We start from the raw sequence: 24,209 nt of genomic DNA, 5'->3' as shown, positions 1-24,209 counted from the left end.
ATCTTGAAACTGGCTTCTATGGCTTCCTAGCAATTCCGCTTCTGTCTATAGTCTGCTCTAATTTCGTTCTACCTCGGCAGCTTTCTCCATGCAGGTTGAGCCCAGAAGGCCTTCCCTGAACCTCCTAGGAGCTCCTTTAGATGCTCCAGCACAGCCACCGCTTCGTGTGCGCCCGGAGCTCTCTGGTGGGTGGGGTGTGGAGGTAGGCGGAGCCCTGGGGGGCGCCGCAAGCCTAGCCCCGCCCCGTTTGCCGCTGTTATTCTAAGCAGCCCTCAATCCTCCCCGGAACCCGCGAGAGCGCAGCTGCAGTTTCAGTCGGAATTATTGGCGTTGCTAGTTGACATGGCTGCGCCCGTCTTAAGATGTGTTCGGAAGCTGCTGAAGCTCGTGGACTTCACGCCGGTCCCGCGGAGATATCGATATAAGAAGAAATGGGTAAGGTCTGACATTAGAGGGAGACTTATCCAGCCCTTGCGTTTCCCCTCACTCACAGTTGCATTCGGGACATGCACTCAAGGGACCGTAGCCTTCTTGGAGCTCTTGTCTCACGTCTGCCTGTCCTTTTATTAACCATAAGCCTCTTCCTGTTGCGTAAGCAGCCCCCTGACTCCGCCCCTCTCTGTTAAGTCACGGCCTGAGCTTTCATTCGGTGACGTCACATCGCCTCATGTTACTTTTTCTTGCTTACTTTTATCTTGCCCTTCCCACCCTTCTTTTTCCTTTTCTTTACTCCCTCTTTCCCTTCCCCTCCAGTCCCATGACCTCTTCCCCTCCTTTCCTCCTTAAAATTTCAGCCCCTTCAACTTCACCTCAAGCAGATTGCCCTAACAACTACTCCTTCCCTCCTGAGTCTCCGTCGTCCTGCAGGAAAGGATTCACCCCCGTTCTCACTCTCGAGGTGCCTGTGGCGCCCGGGAAAGACTTCAACGACCACCTTTCCTGTAATGCTGGCCTTTCTCCAAATGCAGGCAACAGATTCACCAACCCCCCTTACTCTAGAGAACCTTTCTCTTGCCTCACCATTTCTTCTCCTTGCTTACCTCGACGGATCCCCACCCCACCCCCTCCGCCCCCAGTCCTCTCCTCCCCACCCCCACCGGAGAGGTGCTCCTTTGAACCCTTTTCTCCACTCCTAGGAAGGCTGTACAGACAAGAGCCAACTGGTTCATCCTCTCCTTGTTTTGACCGATTCAGCCTTCAGGGGTCACCCTCTCCTCATCAGCGGAACCTATGTTGCAACTATATTGATTCCCCAGAATCTCAGCGTTCATGTCCTCCAAGTCCGCGTCTTTGTTATGTGACTTCCCCACCTCTCATTCATCAGCCCCCTAGAGCCAGCCCAGTAACTTCCCCTGAACTTACTCATATAACCTTGGAGACAGACTCAGTGATTTCGACTTCCCTTATGCCAGGGTCCCAGGGAAATTACTCCATCATTTCACCTCTTCTTACCCATCGGCCCCTGAGAACTGGCCTTACAATTTCACCTCCCCTTGCTCACCGATCTGTGGAAACTAGACCTCTAACCCCTGCATCCATTTCTCAACGAGGGCCCCACTGTTCCTCTAGAAGAAGTTACAATGATCCTCCCCTTTCTTCAGCATCTTCCCCACCCTCTGGCAACCCTTACCATGACAACCCTATGCCTCCAAACTCTTGTGAACCTAAACCACAGCTTGATGTACCTCTTGGGAAAAATGGCTGTGGCCCTCCACTTTCTTCTCAGGCAGGCATGTCTGGCTCTCCCATCTCACCTCAAGAGGGCTGTATTCATTATTCCCATTTATGCCCAGATTCCCAGATATCTGCCCCTAGGAGTCCTTTCTGTGTTATCAACCTACCACCTGAGAGTGCTGGTTCTCCTAACTCACCCCTGCCTCAGGCTCTCCAGAAGTCCTGTGTAGGGTCCTTTCTGTGGGAACCTGGGGGGAACTCTTACCTCTTACTAACCCCAGGTACTATAATTTCTGGTCCTTCCTGCACCACAGGACCACCTCTTCCTCAGTGTCCTAATCCTTCCCTGTATTTCCCATCTCCCCTGAACAACCAGTGTGTAGCTCCACCTCAGTCACCCAGAGGTTATAACGAACCCCGCCCTCCTACCTCAGCTCCCCCTCAAATGAAGTCCCCCAAATCCCCTGAATCACGACGCAATCCCTACAAGTGTCGGTCCCTAGACAATACACCCCACCACACTCCTCCTAGCCATTCTAAATCCCATAAGACCAACACCTGTCCTCAGCCTCCCTCCCAGTCCTTTGGCCTCTCTAGTCCATGTATGGAGCCAGCCATCACAACTACTTCAAATTCCTGCCCAAAAGAACCTCCCCCAGAGACCGCTGTCCTCAAAACTGTTGCTCCTACTTCCTGTCCTCATAGCTCGCCTTGTAATCCTGCTTTGCCCAGTAGATATCCTAAGAGTAGTCCCCACGTACCACCTCCAGTTTCCCCCTGCAATACTCATATGTATTCTGTGGTTCCTCCCACCTCCCATTTATCTCCACTCTCTAGTCCCCTAAGTCAGTCTATACCTCTCCCTCATAACCAGCCTGCGGTTCTCCCCTGTGGCACTTATTCTGCTCCCAGGGGTCCGCCATCCCATATCAAGTCTGTGGCGCCTCCTTGTTCCACCCACATCTATTCTTTTATCCCTCTGAGAACACCCTTTGACCCCCGATGTTTACCTGTTGTCCCTCGAGCTCGGTTTTGCCCCACTACTGTTCCCTGTGGCATTCATACCTATGCTGTGACCTCTCCGGTCCCACTGAACAATCCCTCCCAGATTCCCTACAGCTGTTCTTTGCCTCCATCCAAGACCTCCTCTACCTGTAGCACTTCTGCCAGTTCAACTATTGTTTGTAGTGACTATCAAAGTAGTGACAGCCAGATTAACCACCAAAACAAAAGTCAGAGCCAAAACAAGAACAGCTCCCTTCATAATCAAAGCAAGAGTCCCCTAAGAAGGGGTGCCTTTCAGAGCAGAAGTCGGAGCCGGAGCAGTAGTCCTCTCCAAAGCAGTACTCAGGACCGTAATGAGAGTACCAATGTGGGTGTCAAACACAAGAGAAGTCGGAAGCAAAGCCAGAGTCCTGCAGATGGTAAAATTGAAAGCCAGAGCAAGAGTCTCCAGCATAGGAAAAGTGTGGGGCAGATGAAGAGTCCCCACAGTAAGAAGAAATGATGACCAGAACACATGTTCTGATCATAACAAAAACCCAGATGAGGGTAGAAGGTGCATTAACAAGACTGCCATCTCAGTTGTTACAATGAGGACTCCTCGTCTGAAGTCTTCAGTTCTTTTTTTAATCTGACTCAAGTCCTTCACTGTTGGCCAATAGCAGTCATCCTAGAAGTTCCTGCTTTAATTCTTACCTTAAGATTCTGTGAACTGTCTTTATTCTGCCTTCCTGGGGTCTGGGAAATCTAAAACATCTCAGCTCTATAATTCTGTGCATTACGTTGTCCAGTCATCTTAGGTAAGTTGACTCATTACTCTACCAGATGCGAAAGAGAATTATTGTTGGGTTTTGTTGTTGTTGTTGTTGTTTTTCGAGACAGGGTTTCTCTGTGTAGCCCTGGCTGTCCTGGAACTCATTCTGTAGACCAGGCTGGCCTCGAACTTAGAAACCCACCTGCCTCTGCCTCCCAAGTGCTGGGATTAAAGGTGTGTGCCACCACGCCCGGAATTATTTGTATCCTATTGAGCACCACTGCCATAGAGCTCTCTCATAAGCTAATAGACAATAACAAGCTTTTGAAAACAGGATTGTAAAGAATAGAAGTGCCAGGCATGGTGGCGCACGCCTTTAATCCCAGCACTCGGCAGCAGGGGCAGGTGGATCTCTGTAGTTTGAGGCAAGCCTGGTCTACAAATCAAGTTCCAGGACAGCTAGGTTTATGCAGAGAAACCATCTCTCATAAAAGCTATAAGCCTCAAGTTTCCCCAGGACCTTCACAGTTTCTTCAAAAGTTCTCCCTTGGGTTACTTAAGTACCCCCTTCACATTTGCTAGGTATAAATCTAGGGCATTGCTTGTGCTAGGCAAGCGCTGTTATACACTGAGCACACATCTCAGAGCACACACGTTGAGGTACATCTCAGATTAAGCCCTCAATCTCTCCCTCCTATTTTTTTTGAGATGCTTCTATGTGTCTTTGTGTGTGTGTTTGAGATAGAGTATCATGTATCCCAATTTGTCTTGAATTCTATATAACCAAGAATGACCCTCTTTTCTACCTCCAGAGCAGTAGGATTATAGGAGACTTTTTTTAAAAAAAGATTTATTTATTTTTATTTATATGAGTACACTGTAGCTATCTTCAGACACACACCAGAAGAGAGCATTGGATCCCATGTGGTTGCTGGGAATTGAACTCAGGACCTCTGAAAGAGCACTCAGTGCTCTTAACTGTTGAGCCATCTCTCCAGCCCCATATAGGAGACTTTTTAAAATGACATTTATTTATTGGTGTGGGTATGGTTTATGTGCATGTGTGCATGTATGTGCTACGGTCCACCTCTGGAGGTAAGACAATAAGTAGGGGAATCAATTCTTTCCTTCTGCCCTGTGGGTCTCAAAGATCAAACACAAGTAGTCAAGCTTAGTGACAAAAAGCCATCTCAACAAGAGATTCCTGATGTATTACTCACCCTGGCTTCGAATTTGCTTTTGTAGCCCCAACGTTAGCTTTGAACTCTAGATCCTCCTGGGATGACAAGTGCACCACTATGCCTAGCATTTACTCTCTTTTTTGATGACCCCTAGAGTTACTATGAGAGGTATGTGTCCCTTCCAATCTGTGATATGAAGGCTAACTTCATTCTCTCCCAGTTTTTCCTTTGGTAGGCAGAAGCAAGATGCAAAGATAGGAGAGAGCACTGAGTGGACTTGAATTTGCCTTGGAGCTCTGAGGTATTGGTAGATATACTGGTTAGTTTTATGTCAACTTGACACAATTTACCTAGAGTTATGTGAAATGAGGGAACCTTAATTGATAATTTGCCTCCATAAGATCCAGCTGTAAGGCATTTTCTTAATTAATGATTGATGGAGGAGGGCCCAGCCTATTGTGGGTGGTGCCATCCTTGGGCTGGTGGTTCTGGGTTCTATAGGAAAGCAGGCTGGGCAAGACATGAGTAAGCAAAGAAGCCAGCAAGCAGCAGCCTCTGTGGGCTCTCTGACAGCTCCTGCAGTGCCTGCCCTATTTGAATTCCTGCCTTGGCTTCCCTCAGTGATGGAGTGTCACCTGGAAGTGTAGGATGAAATAAACCTCCTTCTCAAGTTGCCTTGGTCATGATGCTTCATCACAGCAACAGAAACTGCAGTAAAGTCACATGATAAGAGATAAGAGTCAAGACTGGAATGATTAATACACTTGCTCTTTCTCTCTTAGGCTACCACAGAACCACAATTCACTGCCAGTCGGCTTGCTCTGCAGAATTTTGACATGACCTACAGTGTACAGTTTGGGGATCTTTGGCCATCAATCCGTGTTAGTCTTCTCTCAGAGCAGAAGTATGGTGCATTGGTCAATAATTTTGCTGCTTGGGATAGTGTGAGTGCTAAGCTAGAGCAGCTGAGTGCCAAGGACTTCATCAGTGAAGCCATCTCTCACCAGAAACTGGAGCCTGAGAGTGGCCTCTCTCCAACTCCAACCCTGGACTGCAGCCCAAACCTTCGATGCTTCACTTTTTCCAGAGGGGATGTTAGCCGCTTTCCTCCTGCCAGGTAGGGGCTGGAATGGTGAGGTCATTCTGAGTGCCTGCTACAAGTGGACCTGAAGAGCTCAGCCCTGTCCTCCAATACAAATCAGTTTTGTTGGTATGTCTAGTGTTTGCAGACTAGGTGTTTGCCCAAGTGCTGTATGTGTACTCTCTCTCTTGTCAGTACCCTGATGGGAATATAATAGCTGCTCTTTTTTTTATATTTGAGGTACAGAGAAATTAAGAAAGCTACTTGCTTTTGATCATCCAGAGAGCAAGTGGTGTATTTGGTATTTAGTCCTAGCAAGTTTGAACCCCAGAACCTGCACTTGGAACCTGTTCTGCATTCTGTAGAAAGCATCTACCTTTCACAAGAGCAGCTCACGGCTTCCTTCCCAGGGAAGATGCGTCTCCCCTTCTCCTTTGCCCTGTCAGCCACCCGCGAGAGGAGGAGGAGGAGAAGTGGACTTTGATAGGAAGTAGGGGTTGCCCAGGAGTGCAAGTTAGTGATAGACCTGAAGAAAACAGAACTTTGTCTCTTCCAGAGGTGGTGCTTGTGTGCATGAAGTTCAGTGGGAAAAGACTGTACAGCCAAGTGCTAAGTTGTGCTTTATGCCTTGAGAATAGGAAGCTGGATATAGTGGTATAAGCTCGTGATACCAGAACTTGAATGGTAGGCTTGAGGCTGGAATGGGACACACACATACACACACACACACACACACACACACTCCAGCCCTCTTCTCACTAATTCTTAAAGAAGCTTTGAGTTTTTATTCTTTTGTACCTTACTCATTCTTTTCTCTTTTGCCTAGAATGTTCTTCCATTTTTTTACCTAATGAAGGCCTTCTTCATCAGGCCCAACTCAGGTAGCCCCAGTGCATATAGTTGATGACCATTCCCTCTGAACCAGTGAAGTACTTTGTATCTTAAAGTGTAACCTGATAAAATTGAATTCCTGCTATGTGCCAGGCATGGTTTCAGGTCTTGGGAAGTAATCCGGTGTCTTAGTCAGGGTTTCTATTCCTGCACAAACATCATGACCAAGAAGCAAGTTGGGGAGGAAAGGGTTTATTCAGCTTCCTTTTTCCACATTGCTGTTAATCACCAAAGAATGTCAGGACTGGAACTCAGGCAGGTCAGGAAGCAGGAGCTGATGCAGAGGCCATGGAGGGATGTTCTTTACTGGCTTGCTTACCCTGGCTTGCTCAGCCTGCTCTCTTATAGAACTAAGATTACCAGCCCAGAGATGGTCCCACCCACAAGGGGCCTTTCCCTCCTTGATCACTAATTGAGAAAATGCCTTACAGCTGGATCTTGTGGAGGCATTTCCTCAACTGAAGCTCCTTTTTCTGTGATAACTCCAGCCTGTGTCAAGTTGACACAAAACTAGCCAGGACATTCCGGGGAACAAAAATTTTTGCCCTCCCAGAGCTATATTCTAATATGGGAAAATAAAGGAACACACACACACACACCCCTTAAAGTGAGGAACAAGTGCTTTAAAGAAAAATAGTGCAGCTGGAGATAGAGGGTGATAAGAAAGAGAAGCTGTTATTTTAGACAGACTAGACAGGAACTGCCAGTGGCCCTGAAGAGGTCACTTTGAGGCAATGCCTGACAGAAGTAAGGATGCACACTAGGGATATTTAAAAGAAAAGTGTTACGACAAAAGGTATAGGAATTGAAAGGCCTGAGGAGTGTGTGTGGCCCAGTGAAGGGCTAGCAATCTAGTTCAGAGTAAATTAATCTGTTTTCAAAAGGATCACTCAGAGATGGGGATGTAGCTTAATTGGTAGAATGTTTACTGAGCATGCACAAAACTCTTGAGTTTTACCCATATTGCATAAGCCAGGTGTGGTAGCTCAAACCTGTAATTCCATAGTTCATCAGTGCAGCAGGAGGATCTGAACTTCAATGTCATTCTCAGCTTTCTAGCAAGCTTGAGCCCAGCCTGGGATACATGAGACATTGATCTTGTTTTTTAAAAGATTTACTGTGGATACTATATAGATGAATGACTGAGACCCGTGGATGTTGTATAGATGAATGACTGAGACCCGTGGATGTTGTATAGATGAATGACTGAGACCTGTGGATGCTGTATAGATGAATGAGTGTCTGGGAAATAATAAGGGCATGTACTTGCTCAGCTTGGCTCCTGGTCAGTGTGATGGTCTTCTCTCTTCCAGACTTGGCAGCCTGGGTCTCATGGACTACTACCTGATGGATGCTGCCTCCTTGCTCCCTGTCCTGGCTCTTGGTCTGCAGCATGGAGACATTGTGCTTGATCTGTGTGCTGCTCCTGGGGGCAAAACGCTGGCATTACTTCAGACGGGCTGTTGCCGTAAGTCAGTGGCATGGTGTCTTGGGCAGGCAGGGATCCCCACTTCACCAAGGAGGGCACACTGAATGTTATAAGTTTAGTCCCAAGGTGGGGGATAATAATATTTACTAAGTTTATTGTCAGTTGGTCAAAAAAAAAAAATGGCTGATGAAGGTTTCTGCAGGCAGACTAAATCCGGGCCCTGATAAATCCACCACGTGATCCTCTCACCCTTTTGTATTTGCTAATTTGTCTCTAAGGTAAAGTCTCACTTCTTTGTATTGCCAACCTCTTATTTTCAGCTTTATATGTCATTCGTAAGCTTTCGAGGCTTTCCAGCACACCTGCTACCTTTGCTCATGTTACCTCCCTTTAGAGCCCCCATCCTCCCCTGGCTGTGTTATCTAAATCCTTTTAGCTTTTGAGCCTCAGTTAGGGTGTGATACCTGCAGGACATGTTCTCTCGTAGCTGCTACTGGCTTGTTCAGAATGACTCCTTCCTGTGCACCCATGCCATGAGCATCACCTGTTAGCACATTAACATTATTAGCCTTTCCTCAGAGCATTAATGGATATGTGTCTTCTCCTTCCTCAAGATTATGAATTCCATTCTGGTGGTGGTGGCAGTGCATGCCTTTAGTCCCAGCATTTGGGAGGCAGAGGCAGGTGGATCTACTTGAGTTTGAGGCCAACTTGGTTTACTGAGTGAGTAAGCCCAGAACAGCCAGGACTACACAGAGAAACCCTGACTTAAAAAAACAAAAATAAAAATTCCAAATTCTTTGGGAACAGGCTGAAGCTTCTTCGTGTGTTTTGGTGTTGTAGGTGACCCTGGTGTTCATAGGTGCTCCTTTTAGCCAGCCTTTGGCAAAAAGGCTGCCTTAAAGTAGAACTTACCAGGCTGGAGAGTGTTCAGCGGTTAAGAGCACTGACTGCTCTTCCCCAGGTCCTGAGTTCACTTTCCAGCAACCACATGGTGGCTCACAACCATCTGTAATAGGATCTGATGCCTTCTTTGGGTGTGTCTGAAGAGAGTGGCAGATAAATCTTTTTGTTTGTTTGTTTGTTTTTTGATAGATAAATCTTAAAAAAAAAAAAAAAGGTACCTTTTTCTTGAGTCCTGAGAAATAGGCAGGTGTACTTTTCCCATCTGATCTAGAGCTTACTGGACTTCTCCTGCCACATGCCTTTCTGTTAGGTGTCAACCTTCTATTCTTGTTACTCCGAAGCTGGCTGGCACAGTTTGAGTTAGCCCCTAGCCTCTCATGAGTAAATTGTTTTCAGCTTCTGGAAGCTGAAAAGGAAAAGAGGAAAAGATGTTGGCACAAGTTTAGCGAGTGAGTTGTGAGCCCATTCCGGATGCTGCGCTGCGCTGTGTGAGATTCCCGTTAGAAGGGAGAGGAGAGAAACGGCAAGGGAGAAGTGTTTCCAAGGTGCACTAAACCAGCAGCATCCCTTCTTCATCCCAGGTACTTACCCAAGCCTGGCTTCTTGGCCACAAAACATAGATTGGGTCACAGGGTGTCAGGGCGAGCGTGGAACTTAGGATTTACATTGGTAAGTCTTACAAATGTTGGACACGGAAGCGGAACTGGAAGCTACCTTTCCTTTCTCAGTTTGTTTCCTCCTGAACAGAGTGTTTGATTTTTTAAATGTTAAGTGCTCTTAGAAATTGGGATGCTTCTCATGGGGACACTAAACCTCTTCCTAGTAGCACCCTCTAGCTCTTCAGTACTGTTCATTCCCATGTGCCTCTGTGGCTGAGTGTCACTTGTCCTTTATCATCAAGCCTTTTGTTTTTGTTTTTGCTTTTTGTTGTTGTTGCTGCTGCTTCCCACCCCCCACCCCACCAAATGGGGTTCCTCTGTGTAGCCCTGGCTGTCCTAGAACTCATTCTGTAGACCATGTTGGCCTTGAACTCACTTTTTTTAAAAAAATGATTTATTTATTTATTTTATGTATATGAGTTCACCATTGCTCTCTTCAGACACACCAGAAGAGGGCATCAGACCTCATTACAGATGGTTGTGGGCCACCATGTGGTTGTTTGGAATTGAACTCAGGACCTCTGGAAGAACAGTCAGTGCCCTTTACCACTAAGCCATCTCTCCAGCCCCAGAGTCACATTTTCTTATCCCTGTCTTCAAGCTCTTGATCCTCCTTCCTCAACCTCCCAGATGCTGGCACTACAGCTATGTGCCTCTAGGCCTGCCTTAACATCAATCTTACAGGAACGTTTTTCATATAGCAGAACTGAAACCAACCAGATATTTCTTAAACTCCTGGTCTGTCAGAGAGAGGGTGGAGGCTAGAGAGGTGGCTCAGCAGTTATGAACTCCTGGCTCTCAGCACCCACACCAGGCAGCTTGTAATGGCTTATATAATGTCAACTCCATGGTATCTGATGCCCTCTTCTGGCTTCCTCAGGCGTGCACACAGGCATACACTTACATAGATGTATATACACTCAAATTTTAAAAATTAATAAGAGAATGTAAAGTAGTCCATTATTAGGCTTGGTTTTATAACAAAGAAAACTAAGTGGCTAAGCTTCTAAGAAGAAATATGTTTCTCAGACATGTAATGCTTGTCTGAAAAGCTTCAACTATCCAGGAAGTCAAGGGATGGTGTGGAGGCCCCACACTCATCAGGGACTCTGTAGCGACTCTGCTGTTTTTATTTCTGCTCCTTGGTTTGGTTTAAGCATCATTTTTAGAATCAATATTGTGGTACAAGATAGCTGCTAGAACATCAACCAGCCATTTGATTTTGAGGCAGAAGGAAATGATTGTTAGCCTTCTAGACACGTTTTCTCAGAGGTCTTACATGGTATTAGTGTCTACAGTTCACTAACCAATCATACTGAGTTGTAAAAGAATGCTAGGAGGGCTGGAGAGATGGCTCAGTGGTTAAGAGCACTGACTGCTCTTCCAGAGGTCTTGAGTTCAATTCCCAGCAACCACATGGTGGCTCACAACCATCTATAATGGGATCTGACGCCCTCTTCTGGTGTGTCTGAAGACAGCTGCAGTGTACTCACATATATAAAATAAATACATCTTTAAAAAAGAAAGCTAGGAAAGGTATACAATTATATAGAGAGGTATATATAGGTATACCTCTCTATATAATTGGGGTTCTGTTATTAAGGAGTAAGATAATAGTAAATTCAGGTGAATAATCTATAGTATGTACTGAAGACCAAGAGAGACATATTGTCCTGTTTTCAACTTGACACAAGCTAGAGTTATCTGGGAAGAGGAACTCCATCCAAATTGCCTGTAGGCCAGAGAGGTGCCTCAGCAGTTATGAGGCAGTGATTGTTATGGGCGGGTCCAGCCCTCTGTGGGTTCTACCCCTGCGCAGGTGGCCCTGGGGTATAGAAGAAAGCAAACTGACCAAGCAGGTAAGCAGTTCCTACATGGTCTCTGCATCAGTCTCTGCCTTCCTTCAGGTTTTTTCCTTGACTTGCTGCTCTAATTTCCCTCCATGAAGAACTGGAAACTGGAAACTGAAACAAACCGTTTCCTCTCCAAATTGCTTTTGGTCATGGTGTTTATCACATCAATAGAAACCCAACGAGAAGACACAAGTGTTTCAAAGAGATTGGGTCACACACATGTCCAGCTACTCAAGAGGCTGAAACTGGATTGCTTGAAAACTTCAAGAACAGTCTAGGTACCATAGGTATCAAAAACAAAACAAAGCAAAGCAACAAAACAGCCTGGCTAGTGTATGAGTTAGCACTGAGGCAGGATGACCTCAAGTTCACAGCTAGTCTAGGCTACAGAAAATAAGACTCCGTCACAGCATTATAAGACCCAACCAACTCCATTTTTTGAAGTTCCAGGGGTTAAACTCCAATTCCAGGAGGAAAACCGAAAAGTCCACTTGAGCAAACGTCTTTGGCACTTCCCACCCCCAGCAACAGCCAGTCAGGCAACAACAGCAGGGTCAAGGTACATATTTATAACCCAGCCATCCTGTTTGTCAGGTGACTTTGCCTCTGTGTTTGGTAACTGCAGATTATGCCAAAAATGCAGTTTTTAAAATACCAACGTGCTGACCTGTATGAAAATTCCCCAAACTTGCTGTAACTACAGTAAATACCCCTGCACCCCTAGACACTATTCACTTTTCCTTTCCATAGATATTTGTCTTTGTGACCGCTACCCCTGAGTGACTGATTTGGTACCACATATATTACAAGCATCCCTGCCTTTGAGGTCTTTGTTGACTGAGTACATCTAAGAATTGGTTTCGTTTTCCATGAACACCTTTTGTTGGTATGATATGATGATGTTGAGTCAGAGCCTCTGAAGACTCTTTATTTCCACAGGTAATCTAGCTGCCAACGACCTCTCCACTTCCCGAACAGGCAGACTACACAAGGTCCTTCACAGTTATGTGCCTCAAGATATTAGGGAAGGGAACCAAGTTCGAGTTACCTCATGGGATGGCAGGAAGTGGGGAGAACTGGAGGGGGACACCTATGATAGGGTAAGTGACCTCTGACTCTGTGCTCTGGCCTCCGATCCCAGGGGTAAGATGTAGCCCTGGGGTTTGAATGTGTGCGGCTGTTTTTGGACCTAGGCAGTTCTCCATGAGTGACTTGGAGACAGTGCCATTTGCAGAGTTCTAAGTTCAGCTTAGATGACTGGCTACTGTTTTCATTAGAGATAGTTGGCAGCAAAAAGAATTTGAACCTAACTGCGTGTGGAAAAAGTTATTAGGCATATTTTATTTCTGAAGTCACTTGGTTTCTTGCAACCTCCTGCAACGATGAGTATGAATGAGAACATTTTATTTCTGAATATTAAAATAGCACATGGTGCAAAATTCAGGAGGCATGAGAGAATCCCCAGTGGAAAATAACATTCTTTTTAGACTGTACACTGCCATCTTCTTCCTCTTCCTTCAGATAACTATTTTTATTTTTTATAGTCTTTGCGTAATTTGTATATGAAAATATAGATTTGTGAGTTTCTTAATAGAAATGGCAGCATGTGGTATTCATCCTGACATCTATGACTTTTTAATTAATTAAAATATCCTCAGGTGTAGTCCATAGTTTTATGCATTTGAAGTAAAATTGCTGGCTAATGGTTTCCATCAGTTAGGATTTTGACAGAGTTTGAGAAGTGCTTTAGACGTTTGGCCAATCTTGCTTTCTCTGGCAATGAGCATGTTTTTCTCTATCCTGTTAGTATTGCTTCTGTCTGTCTTTTTTTTTTTTTTTTTAAGATGTATTTATTTTATATAGGTGAGTGCACTCTAGCTGTCTTCAGACACACCAGAAGAGGGCATCAGATTCCATTACAGATGTTTGTGAGCCACCATGTGGTTGCTGGGAATTGAACTCCAAACCTCTGAAAGAACAGCTCTTAACAGCCGAACCATTACTCCAGCCCTGCTGGTCAGTTTTTAATAAAACTTGCAGTACCTCTCACAGTCCCCTGTTGTGTATGTTGTTGAAACTCTTAATATTTTTAAGTTATTTATTTCCTTTTCAAAAATTCTTTTAGATTTATTTATTTTTATGTGGATAATTGTTTAGCCTTCGGTTATGTGTGTACCACATGTGTGCCTGGTGCCCTCAGATCAGAAGAGGGAGCCAGGTTCCCTGGAACTGGGATTAAAAGCAATTGTAAACTCCTGTGTGGATGCTAGGAGTTGAACCTGGTTTCTCTATAAAAGCAACACATGCTCTTAACCACTGAGCCATCTCTCCAGCCCCTCGTTATTTTCTTTTAATTAGCACACTATAAACTCACTTATTTAAAACATGATTTATGATCACTGCATATTGTACACAGGTATAAAATGGACAAAGTATATAGCTAGGCAGTGGTGGTACAAACCTTTAATCCCAGCACTCAAGAAACAGAGGGAGGCGGATCTCCAAGTTTGAGGTCAGCCTGGTGTACAGAGTAAATGCCAAGACAGCCAGGGCTACACAGAGAAACCTTCTCTTAGAAAACTAAAAATGTGTAGACTGCATGGCATGTGGGTGAGGGCTAGCATTTTTGATTCAGGCTCCTTGGACTGGAGTCCTGGCTTCATGACTTGCCTTTTGTGAGTTACTTAAACTCGGAATTGTGTTGAACTTCTTCAGTGTGGTACATTGTAGTGCCTGTCCCATAGGTGGTTGACTAAGAATGCCTTTGCACAGTTTCAGACTACAGCAAATATCCAACATTGTTATCATTGTCGATTCCTCCTCATTTTCTGTTCACTGATTTTAGCTATGCTTTGTGGAGCAATGGAGAATGAATTCCCTCCCAGTTTACTTGACATTTGAAACAGCTTTGGTCCTTGAAGATATCTTCATTAATTTATTTGTTGAAGAAATAGTAGTGTGCAATCTGCTGTGTGCAAAGGAAGTGTTAGACACTTTAGATGCAGAGAAAAATGCTACCTCAGGCCTCGACAGACCTGATAACCCCATTCTTTTTCAGTCATATTTGCCCATCAGTTGGAGAGAGTCCAGCACTCTGCATGTCCATCACCCCTCCCTTCCATTCACAGGTTTCCTCCATCCCACCCCTCCCAAGTTAAAGCTTATTTCCAATAATAAGATGCTTATTTGAACATATTTTTCTCCATGTTTTTTCAAGGGGGAAGTGTAAAAGCACACTGGAGGCTGATGTGAGCTAGCGAGCCATCCAAGCATATGGCTGGTAACCACACATTGGACCATGCCTGCTGTAGCAATGCTTGTGCCATAGCTGATGTTGAACAGCTCCTGCCCTGGATGAGGCTGGCAGCTTTCACAGTTGACACTGATAAGCGATATCTGTGGTGTATTGGTACCAAAATAAGGATCTATTTGCCGCTTATTTTCTAGTCTCCTTGAACTCTGTTGTCCCTGTGCATGAGGGCACAGGACCCCAACACCCTCACTCCATCGCCTGAGTCCAGCCACCTTTTGCAGATTGTAAGACTTTCCACAGCTTTCTCTCCTTTCCCTCCCCTCTGCCCCACTTTCCTTTTAGACAGGGTTTCATGTAGCTTAAGCTGGTCTCACACTAGCTTTTATAGCAAAGGATGACCTTGAAATTTGCGTCCTCCTGCCATTACCTCCTGATGCTAGGACTACAGAGGGCACCACCATGTCCTGTTCCTTTTTCTTACTATGTGTATACTGTGTTAGTTCACCAAAGACTAGATCAATATTGAATATTGGGCAGGTTTTTTGTTTTTGTTTTAGGTTTTTCAGGTCAGGATTTCTCTATGTAGCCCTGGCTATCCTGGAACTAGCTTTGTAGACTGGGCTAGCCTCAAACTCAGATCCACCTGCCTTTGCTTCCTGAGTGCTGGGACTTAAAGGTGTGTGCCACCACCACCTGGCAAAATTGGGTTATTTTTAATTTACTTCTATGCCAAAAATATCTTTCCAAAGATTGTTTTACCTTTGTCAAACATACATATAGGAATATTTAAAACATTCTTTTGTCTGTCTCAAGTGCTTAGTATAGAAAAGGCTGCTGGTAAATTAATGATTTTGTATTTCTTACTTTAGAATATTTAAATATTGGAAACCAGATATGGTGGTACATACCTGTCATCCCTTGGGAGCTGAGGCAGGAGAATTGTGAGTTCAAGGCCAGCCTTTGCTACATTGTATGTGTGTGGGTGTGTGTGTGTGCACATGTGCACTCGTATGTGTGTCAATGGCCACAGCTTCGGATCCCTCCAGAACTGGAGTTACAGGTGAACCATGTGATCGCCGTGACTCAGCTGCAGGTGCTCTCAACTCCGAGCGTCTCCTCAGCCCTCCTCCCCTTTTCCTTTTAGAACAGCACTGGTGATTTAACCTAGGGCCTTGCACCCTGACATTGTTTTAAGATAATTTTGAATTCTGATTGTTTTATTATGTAACATGTAAATTGAGTGTTTACCATATATAAATTGGATGTTTTCACCAAATAGCGAAGGACAGAGCCTTGAAGTACTAAGCTTTTATTTCTTAAGTTGATATCAGTTATGTAATTACAATTATTTATATGCAGCTTTTGTTTTGAAACAGGGTCTTATGAAACCTAGGCCGGCTTCAGACTCACTCTGTAAGCTGAGGCTGGCTATGACTCCTCATTCTCCTGCCTCCACCTCTCAAGTACGGGAACGCTAAGTGTGTACTACCATGCATATATTTGAATTTAATTTAATTGTACTTTTTGAGACAGGGTCTTACTCTGTGCCTGTGGCTGGTCTAGGAAAGCAGAGCCTAGGTGACCTTCATATTTGTGGCAGTCCTCTTGCCTCTGCCTCTGCTTTTTGATCAACCATGAATATTTCTAAATATACGATTTTTCCCACTCACTGTTTCACAGTTCTCTATCAGGTTAGAATGAGAATCCTTGTCGGGTCTGCAATGGAGGGGTGGGAAGAAGGAGCATCTCCACTGAACTGTGTCATTGGGGGCCTAAGCCGCTCTGACCTAAGTCAGAAGGACCTAGAGGGAGCCTTAATGCTTTATCTTTTACCATTCTGGGCAGGTGTTAGTAGATGTGCCATGTACCACGGACCGCCATTCCCTTCATGAGGAAGAGAACAACATCTTTCAGCGGTCAAGGAAGAAGGAGCGACAGATGTTGCCTATGCTGCAGGTGCAGCTTCTTGCGTGAGTGACATAGTTACAGAATCTCAGGCGTTAGGGTCTAGTCTCCTGAGATCTCTGCTGGGGGACTGGAAGCCAAGACCATCACTATAAGAATCTGGCTGGAGGTTTGCCTGAGGCAGTCGGCTTCATGAGTTGGTTCTTTCTAGAATAGTAACTACTCCACTAGTTTTATCCCTAGTGCCAGTGCCTAGCGTTTTTGAAAAGCAGATTCTGTCAGCCTTAGATATTTTAGAAGCTCAGGCAGTAGAATAGCTTGAGCCTAGGAGTCTGGGTTATCCTAGGTGCTAACCTGGGCAACATAGTGAGACCCTATCTCAGAGAGAAAAAGGAGACTGGAGAAATGACTCAGCAGTTAAGAGCACTATTTGCTCTTGCAGAGGACCAGGTCTGGTTCCCAGTACCCGCATGGCTTCTTACACCCATCTGTAACCCCACTACCAGGGGAAGTGATGCCTCTTCTGACTTCCATGGGCTCCTGCACACATGGCACATATCCATACATTCAGGCACACACATACACATAAAATAAAATAAGTAAGAAATATTTTCTTAAATAATAAAACAAAACTACTACACTTATTCATTTTAAAAAGAAGCCAGGCATGGTGCATGCTTTTAATCTCAGAGTTTGAGAGACAGACATGGGAAGATCTCTGATTTTCAGGCCAGTCTGGACTACATTGTGAGTTCCAGGTCAGCTGGGGCTATATAATGAGACCTTGGGGTGGGGGGCGGGGAGCGGGCACAGGTGAGGATTGAATAGAAAAAGAGAAAGAGAAAGGGAGAAAAGAAAGAGGAGAAAAAAGTGAAGGGGCTTAGGGTCCAGGGTTTTGTATGACTGAGGAGAGAATTCATTTGATAGCCATTATTAGGATTTAGTTCATAACTAGAATCAGGATTCAAAGGGTCTTTCTTTCTTTTAGCTAGTGATAATTATGTGTATGCATACGTGTCTTCATATAGGCATGTGCACACTCGTATAGATGCCCATGGAGGTTAAAGATTTTGGAGCCCCCGGACTTGGAGTTGTAGGAAGTTTTGACATGGGCTCTGGGTACTGAACTTGGGTCCTCCACAACAGCAGTATGCACTCTTAATTGCTGAGCCACCTCTCCAGCCCCATCAAGGATTCTTTGAAGGAGGGTTTGTAGAGGTGGGTGTGGTGGTATGTGCTTATAATCCCAGCACGTGGAAGGCTGAGGCAGGAGGATGGCAAATTGGAGGCTACTCTGTGCTATATAACAGGGTTGTAGCTCACAAAGGAAAGAACCAAGCAAACATCCAGCAAGGCTCCTAGAGGAAAGCCTCATCTTCTGCCACTCCACTGGGTAGTAGACCACCCTACCTGTGTTCCTAGCCCCGTGTTGCTCTCACCCTTCTGAGAAGTAAACTAGTTATTGCTTTTTTTTTCTTGGTTTCAGGGCTGGACTCCTTGCCACCAAACCAGGAGGTCACGTTGTCTATTCAACTTGCTCACTGTCACACTTACAGAATGAGTATGTGGTGCAAGGTGCCATTGAGCTTCTGGCCAATCAATACAACATCAAGGTTCAAGTGGAAGACCTGTCTCACTTCCGAAAGCTTTTCATGGACACATTCTGTTTCTTCCCATCCTGCCAGGTTGGGGAGCTGGTAATACCAAACCTCATGGCCAATTTTGGACCTATGTACTTCTGCAAACTGCATAGGCTGCCATAGTGCCACCCTGTCCCTGAAGTAGGAAGGTGATGACTCCATTGAAATTGAGGCTAGTGGCAGATGTATCCCAAGGCCTGTCTCCATCCATTACATCTGAAGATAGTTGTAAACAGCAGGAGGTAGGGACTGCTGCCCAGCTCTGGATTATCAGCAGGCTTCTAACTCATACTCTCATGTCTCTTAGTCTCTACTAAGGTCCTTGCTCCATTAGAGATTAAGACAGAATGGTGAATAAGCCCATAGTTTAAGCTGTAAATTTGGGAAGAAACATTTAGCCAATAAAGTTGTTAAAGTGCTCTAAGGGTGGGCCTGCAGTTGGGTACATCACATCAGTCTAAGCTCTATTATGTTTATGTGTCAGCTGAAGCTGCCAAGCACACTCTCCAAAGTGCCCAGCCAGGCCTCCAGTCCTCCCACACTGGTGCGTTCCATTTAATCAACCCACAGGCCTGACAGCCTCCCCAAGTGTCTCCATATGGCACATGGTCTAATTTAAGGAATAAGTAACTGAAACGGTTGAGCCTGGGGCTGATGATCCTCTTACAGAGAGAAAGCTTTCCTAAGCTGAATGCTCTGGCTCGTCTTCAGATGCGGCTGCAAAGCTGCTTTTGGTACAGACTGGTTTTGTATGTTTCTTCTTTTATTTCTTCATATAACAACAAGTGTTCTGGGAATTCCTGTATGACAACTATGGAGCTGTTAGAGAGATGGTTGGGACCATGGCAAATAGTTGGCTTTCCTCATCTTTAGAATGGCAGCCTACTTTTTTTTTTTTTTCTAGGCAGAATCATGTTTAATAGAATGCCCTCTGAAAACCCATTTCAAAATAGAGAAGCTCTCCCAAACTGTAGAAGCCATAAAAATGCAAAATACTTCTTTAGGAAAAACTGAATCAAAATTACGCCTCAATTTTCAAAATAACACACAAGTTATTTCCACTGGTCAGGCACCAAGGTGACAGACAGCAACCACAGTCATCCTGCTCAGCCAAAGTCAGTTGTTCTCAATCTGCTCCAAGTCCATGTCGCCGTGGTCTAGTGGGAAGATGCCCTCCTCTCCTGCACTGTCCCAGTCACTGGGGTACCCACTGCTCCCACCCTCGCCTGGGCTGGCCTCTGGCTCCCCTGACGCCCAGACACTGGGGCTGGCAGGGCCAGGGAGCAAAGGCTCTTGGAGTTTTTTGGCAGCCTACTTCTTTTCGCTCTCCAAGTACCTCGGAGTTTCCTGACATTTTATTTCAAGTGTCTTGTTTTTACTTCTAGTCTGTGGCTCAGCTCTGGTGCCTGCTTTGGCTCATCTCCACATCCTCTAGAGTTCTGAGTTCTTCCGCATAGCGGGGCTTTACCTCACACATGATGTTTTGGGGTGACATTACATAAAGTGACTTGCATGCTGATTGCTTTGTAACACTTGTCAGAACAAAGCAACTTTTAGAGCCAGGAAATAGTAAACATTGCTTATGGTCAAGTGTGTGTGTGTGTGTGTGTGTGTGTGTGTTCACCTTGTCAATAACTTGAATGTTTATTGGCTCTTCCCACTTTTTTATCCCTTCTTTATTACCATTCTTTTCATCTTTCATGCCTTCCCTGCTAATCCTTATTTGAGTATTAGAAGTATCAATTGAGAAGGACATTAGCAAAGGTTAAGACATCTCCTTTCTTGAGATTTGTATTATAACTGAGGACCTGGGAAGGCCTTCCAGACTTTAAGTCAAGTGAAGCTAGTAGACTAGAAGTGCAGGGCACTTGGCTGACATCTGAGTAGGACCCTCACCAGCCTCTTTTCATGTGTGTGCACACTTTTCATACAATCCCTGCCTGCTGTTTACCCTGTATTTAGTATTGCTGAATACCTTTGGTGCCTGGGTTTCTGCGTCTTGGATATTCACCTGATGCTAAGCAATAATCACTGAGGAGGAGAGGGTCTGCTGGCCCTTGGACCATGGTCTAATTGATTGACAGATTAGGTAAGAAAAACAGAACAACTGTATTAGGTAGGGTTTTCTAGATGAACAGAACGAATAACATGTATGCGTGCACACACACAAGTATACGTGCACATATGTATGTGTTATAAGGGGGGTTTTTTGGATTGGAAAGAGGCTGGGTAGCCCACCAAGGGCCATCTGCACACTGAAGAGGCAGAGATAAGTAGGTTCCCAAGAATGCCTGAGAAGTTTCAATCCAACCCTGAAGTCTGGAAGCTTCTTGGAAAGTTGCTGCTATTGAATCAGTGTTGAAGAACTGAAGAATTGTTCTGATGTTTGTTGGGCAGTAATGGCAGTAGGTGGTTGGAGGGTTGCCTTCCCCTACTTACCTCCATCATTTGGGCAGTTTGCCCTTTTGAGGGACCCACTCATATTCAGATGGATCTTTTTTCTCACTAGTCACTGTCCCATGTGCCAGTCCGTTTGAAACGTCCCTAGAGGCATACAGATATGTTTCACTAGTCTGATGCATCTTTTAATCCAGTCATATTGACAACTCAGACTAAGTATCACAACAGCGTTGGAAAACGGTTTGTCTCCTGTAATTAAACACACCCTGCCCTCTAACTCAGTTACTGCAGTGCTAAGGATAAATTCAAGAGAAACTCGTGCATACATGCCAGTGCACTTCTGAAGGATGTTTATACAGCCCTGCTCACAAGCAAAGCCCAGACACAGGCCACAAGTCGCTGTGCAAGAAAGTGGATGAATAAACTGGATATTCACACAATAGAATGTATGATGTATGATATTACCTTGCAATCCAGCAAGGTGCTGCTTAATGAGTTTTGTATTTAATAATATAGCCATAATCACCAAGAGATATTGAAAATACTTCTATCCTTAAATGTTGCCTTCTGGTCTCAATCACTTCTTTTGTTTCTAGTCTCAGAGAATAGCTGATCTGCCTTCTCTCACCATGGTTAGAAGATGGGGTTGATTTATAACAGGATGAAGGTTTCACCTTTATCTGGGCCACTGGACTTTTGGTATGTCACTTCTAATAGATGAGAGCATCAGGGTTATTTAAAATCTAAAGATCCTGTGGTGACCCCGGATCATTTCTGTGGGTTTGCAACTGGTCTAACTGGTTAGGTGCTTTCAGCTTAATTACTTCCGTTGGGGTATCATGAAACCCTCCTGGGAACTTCTGATCTGAACTTTCCCAAAGCCAGGATTCAACCATAGCAAAAATCCTCGATGATGTGGTACGTGCCTGTAATTGTAGCACTTGGTAGGTAGAGGCGGGCATAGTAGGTGCTCAAGATTATCTCAGTGACTTCCAGTCCTGCCTGGGCTGCATGAGGCCCTGTCTCCAAGAACCCAAACCCAAACCAAACCAAAATAGCAGGGCTAGACCCAGTGGTGGGGGGGACATGCCTTCACTCCCAGCACTCTTTCAATCCTGGTAAATCGCTTTGAGTTCGAGGCCAGCCTGGTCTACAGAGTGAGTTCCAGGACAGCCAGGGCTACACAGAGAAACCCTGTCTTGAAAAACAAACAAACAAACAAATACAGGGCTTGAGCATTTACCAGGCCTACACAGAAAAACCTTGCCTTGAAAACCAATAAATATGCTAATAACAGTTCTATGATATTAGTGAAAGTGTTAACATGCTTATTTAATATTTTGTTCAAAGAAATTACAAGAATTAATTATAGCAGTGGTTATATTTGCTAAGCATGAAATTGTATGTTAAAAAAAAAAAGAAAAAACAATAAATACTGAATGAATGCAGGGTGAGAGATGTAGCTCTGGAAAGCACTTACCTGGATGTATAAGGTCCTGAATTTAGGCTCCAGTGTGCAAAACCAAAAATAAGCAGCCAGGTGGTGGTGCATGGAGTCTACAGTCTTGGCAGGCAGAGACAGAGTGAGACAGAGATAATTCATGGCCAGCATGGTCTATACAATGAGTTCAAGGCCAGCCAAGCTTATAAAGTGAGACTTTCCTAACAAACGCTTCAAAACGACAGACAACAGCAAAACTCTTGGAGTGCGGTCTGTGTGTGGAACTTGCATATAGGTACGTCATCTCTCCAGTAGCGAGTGCTTGCCTGTGCCTTTTGCTGTCCTTTTTTATTAAAGACTTAGGTGATCTGTGAAGCCTAAAAAGTCATGCAACCTGACCTTGGGAGAAGTCTGCATACGTAAGTGGACTCATACACCCCGTGACGTTTGTCTGTGTTGATGCTTTCTTCCCCTTTGTCCTGACTGCACTGCACTCCCTTTGCTCACTGATTGGTTGGTTCTCACTGCTTCCACTTTTGCCTGTTATCAGTAACACTGCTGAGAACATTTACACACATGACTTTAAGTGTTCACGTTTTTTCCTGAGTAAATATTTAGGGTTGGAGTTGATGAGTCATGTGGCTGGTGTATGTTTTATTTAAAATTTATTTTTAGCCAAGTGGTAGTACACACCTTTAATCCCAGCAATTTGGGAGGCAGGGGCAGGTGGATCTTTGAGTTCAGGAACCAGCCTTGTCTACATCGTGAGTTCCAGAATAGCTAGGGCTCCACTGAAAAACTTTGTGTCTCAAAACACAAGAGCAGAGATTCAAGATTAATTTTTAATTATGTGTCTGTGTGTGTATGTGCACATGAGTGCAGGTACCCTCTCAGAGCTCAGTAGCTGGTTATCAGGTCCTGGAGCTGGAGGTAACAGATGATTGTCCACAGACATACATGCAGGCAGAAACACCTGTACACATAAAATAAAAAAGTAATCTTCCAATCAACAAATTATCGAATGAGTTGAATAGTTTCCAAAATAAGCAATATAAATGATTAATATGTTTTTTGTTTTTTGTTTTTTGTTTTTTTGAGATAGGGTTTCTCTGTGTAGCCCTGGCTGTCCTGGAACTCACTTTGTAGACCAGGCTGGCCTCGAACTCAGAAATCNGACCAGGCTGGCCTCGAACTCAGAAATCCACCTGCCTCTGCCTCCCGAGTGCTGGGATTAAAGGCGTGCACCACCATGCCCGGCTCAGTATTTTTTTTTTTAAATGTTCAACATCCATAGCCATCGGGGAAATGCAAATTGAAAGCATATTAAGTAATATACAATATATGTAATTTTAAAAGTAAAGGAAAAACAAACCACATCAAGCAGTTCATGATGGCACTTCCTTTAATGCCAGCACTTGGGCGGTAGAGGCAGGCATTATGATACATGTTCAAGGCCAGCCTGGTCTAAATAGTGAGACCTTGCCAAAATAAAAAGAGGCCATCAGATTTCCTAGAACCAGAGTTAGACAGTTGTGAGCAGCCATGTAAGTTCTGAAAATAGAATCTGGGACTTCTGGAAAGCAGTCAGTATTATTCACCAGTGAACCATTGGTCCAGCCCAGGCTGCCTTTTAACGTGCTATGTAGCTGAGGATGCCCTGAAGCCTCTGCCTTTGCCTTTGCCTCCCTGGTACTGAGGTGTGCTTGCCACGCCTGCTTTTCCAAGCCTGGCTCTTCATCTTATCCCCTCATGCTTTCAGTTCCTATATCAGGATCTTTGATTTGTGCTCAGGGTGATTGAAAGATCTATTTCATTCTCCCATATGTGGATATCCACTTTCCACCAACACCGTTTGTTAAGGATGCTGTCTTTGATGCAATGTGTATTTTTGACAATCTATCAAAAATTGGGTAGTTGTCAGGCATGGCGGCTCATGCCCTTAGTCCCAGCATTTATTGGGTATAGACAAGTGGATCTCTGTGAGTTTGAGTACAACCTCGTCTACATAGCAAGTTTCAGGACAGCCAGGACTAGCCTGTCTCAAAATAAGTAACCAGTGGGTTTCTCCTGCTCCAGGAGGATTTCTCTCAAAATGTCCTGGTCCTCTCTCTTCCCAAGACTCCCAGAGCCTCACCTGCTG

General features: G+C 44.8%; 1 protein-coding gene across 4 annotated transcripts; it reads left to right on the top strand.

Moving 5' to 3' along the window:
• The first annotated feature begins 274 nt into the window (after positions 1 to 274).
• On the top strand, positions 275 to 21,161 carry Nsun4 (NOP2/Sun RNA methyltransferase 4). Of its 4 annotated transcripts, XM_029476421.1 has the most exons (7): positions 275 to 435; positions 5,394 to 5,728; positions 7,897 to 8,051; positions 12,370 to 12,530; positions 16,060 to 16,146; positions 16,529 to 16,653; positions 18,075 to 21,161. In XM_029476421.1, exons 1-7 carry the CDS (start codon positions 343 to 345, stop codon positions 18,349 to 18,351), a joined length of 1,233 nt encoding a protein of 410 aa, XP_029332281.1. In that variant the 5' UTR covers positions 275 to 342; the 3' UTR covers positions 18,352 to 21,161. The 4 variants fall into 4 exon arrangements, 2 of the variants coding, with proteins under 2 accessions (XP_029332281.1, XP_021015889.1); XM_021160230.2 differs by lacking the exon at positions 16,060 to 16,146; XR_002377738.1 differs by lacking the exons at positions 275 to 435; positions 7,897 to 8,051; positions 12,370 to 12,530; ... (1 more) ...; positions 16,529 to 16,653; positions 18,075 to 21,161 and adding exons at positions 741 to 3,476; positions 4,832 to 4,912 and having other exon boundaries at positions 5,394 to 5,445.
• The last annotated feature ends 3,048 nt before the right edge of the window (positions 21,162 to 24,209 follow it).

This window comes from Mus caroli, chromosome 4 (genome assembly GCF_900094665.2).
Source record: "Mus caroli chromosome 4, CAROLI_EIJ_v1.1, whole genome shotgun sequence".
Taxonomy (NCBI): Eukaryota; Metazoa; Chordata; class Mammalia; order Rodentia; family Muridae; genus Mus; species Mus caroli.
This window is presented reverse-complemented; position numbering and strand designations above follow the sequence as displayed.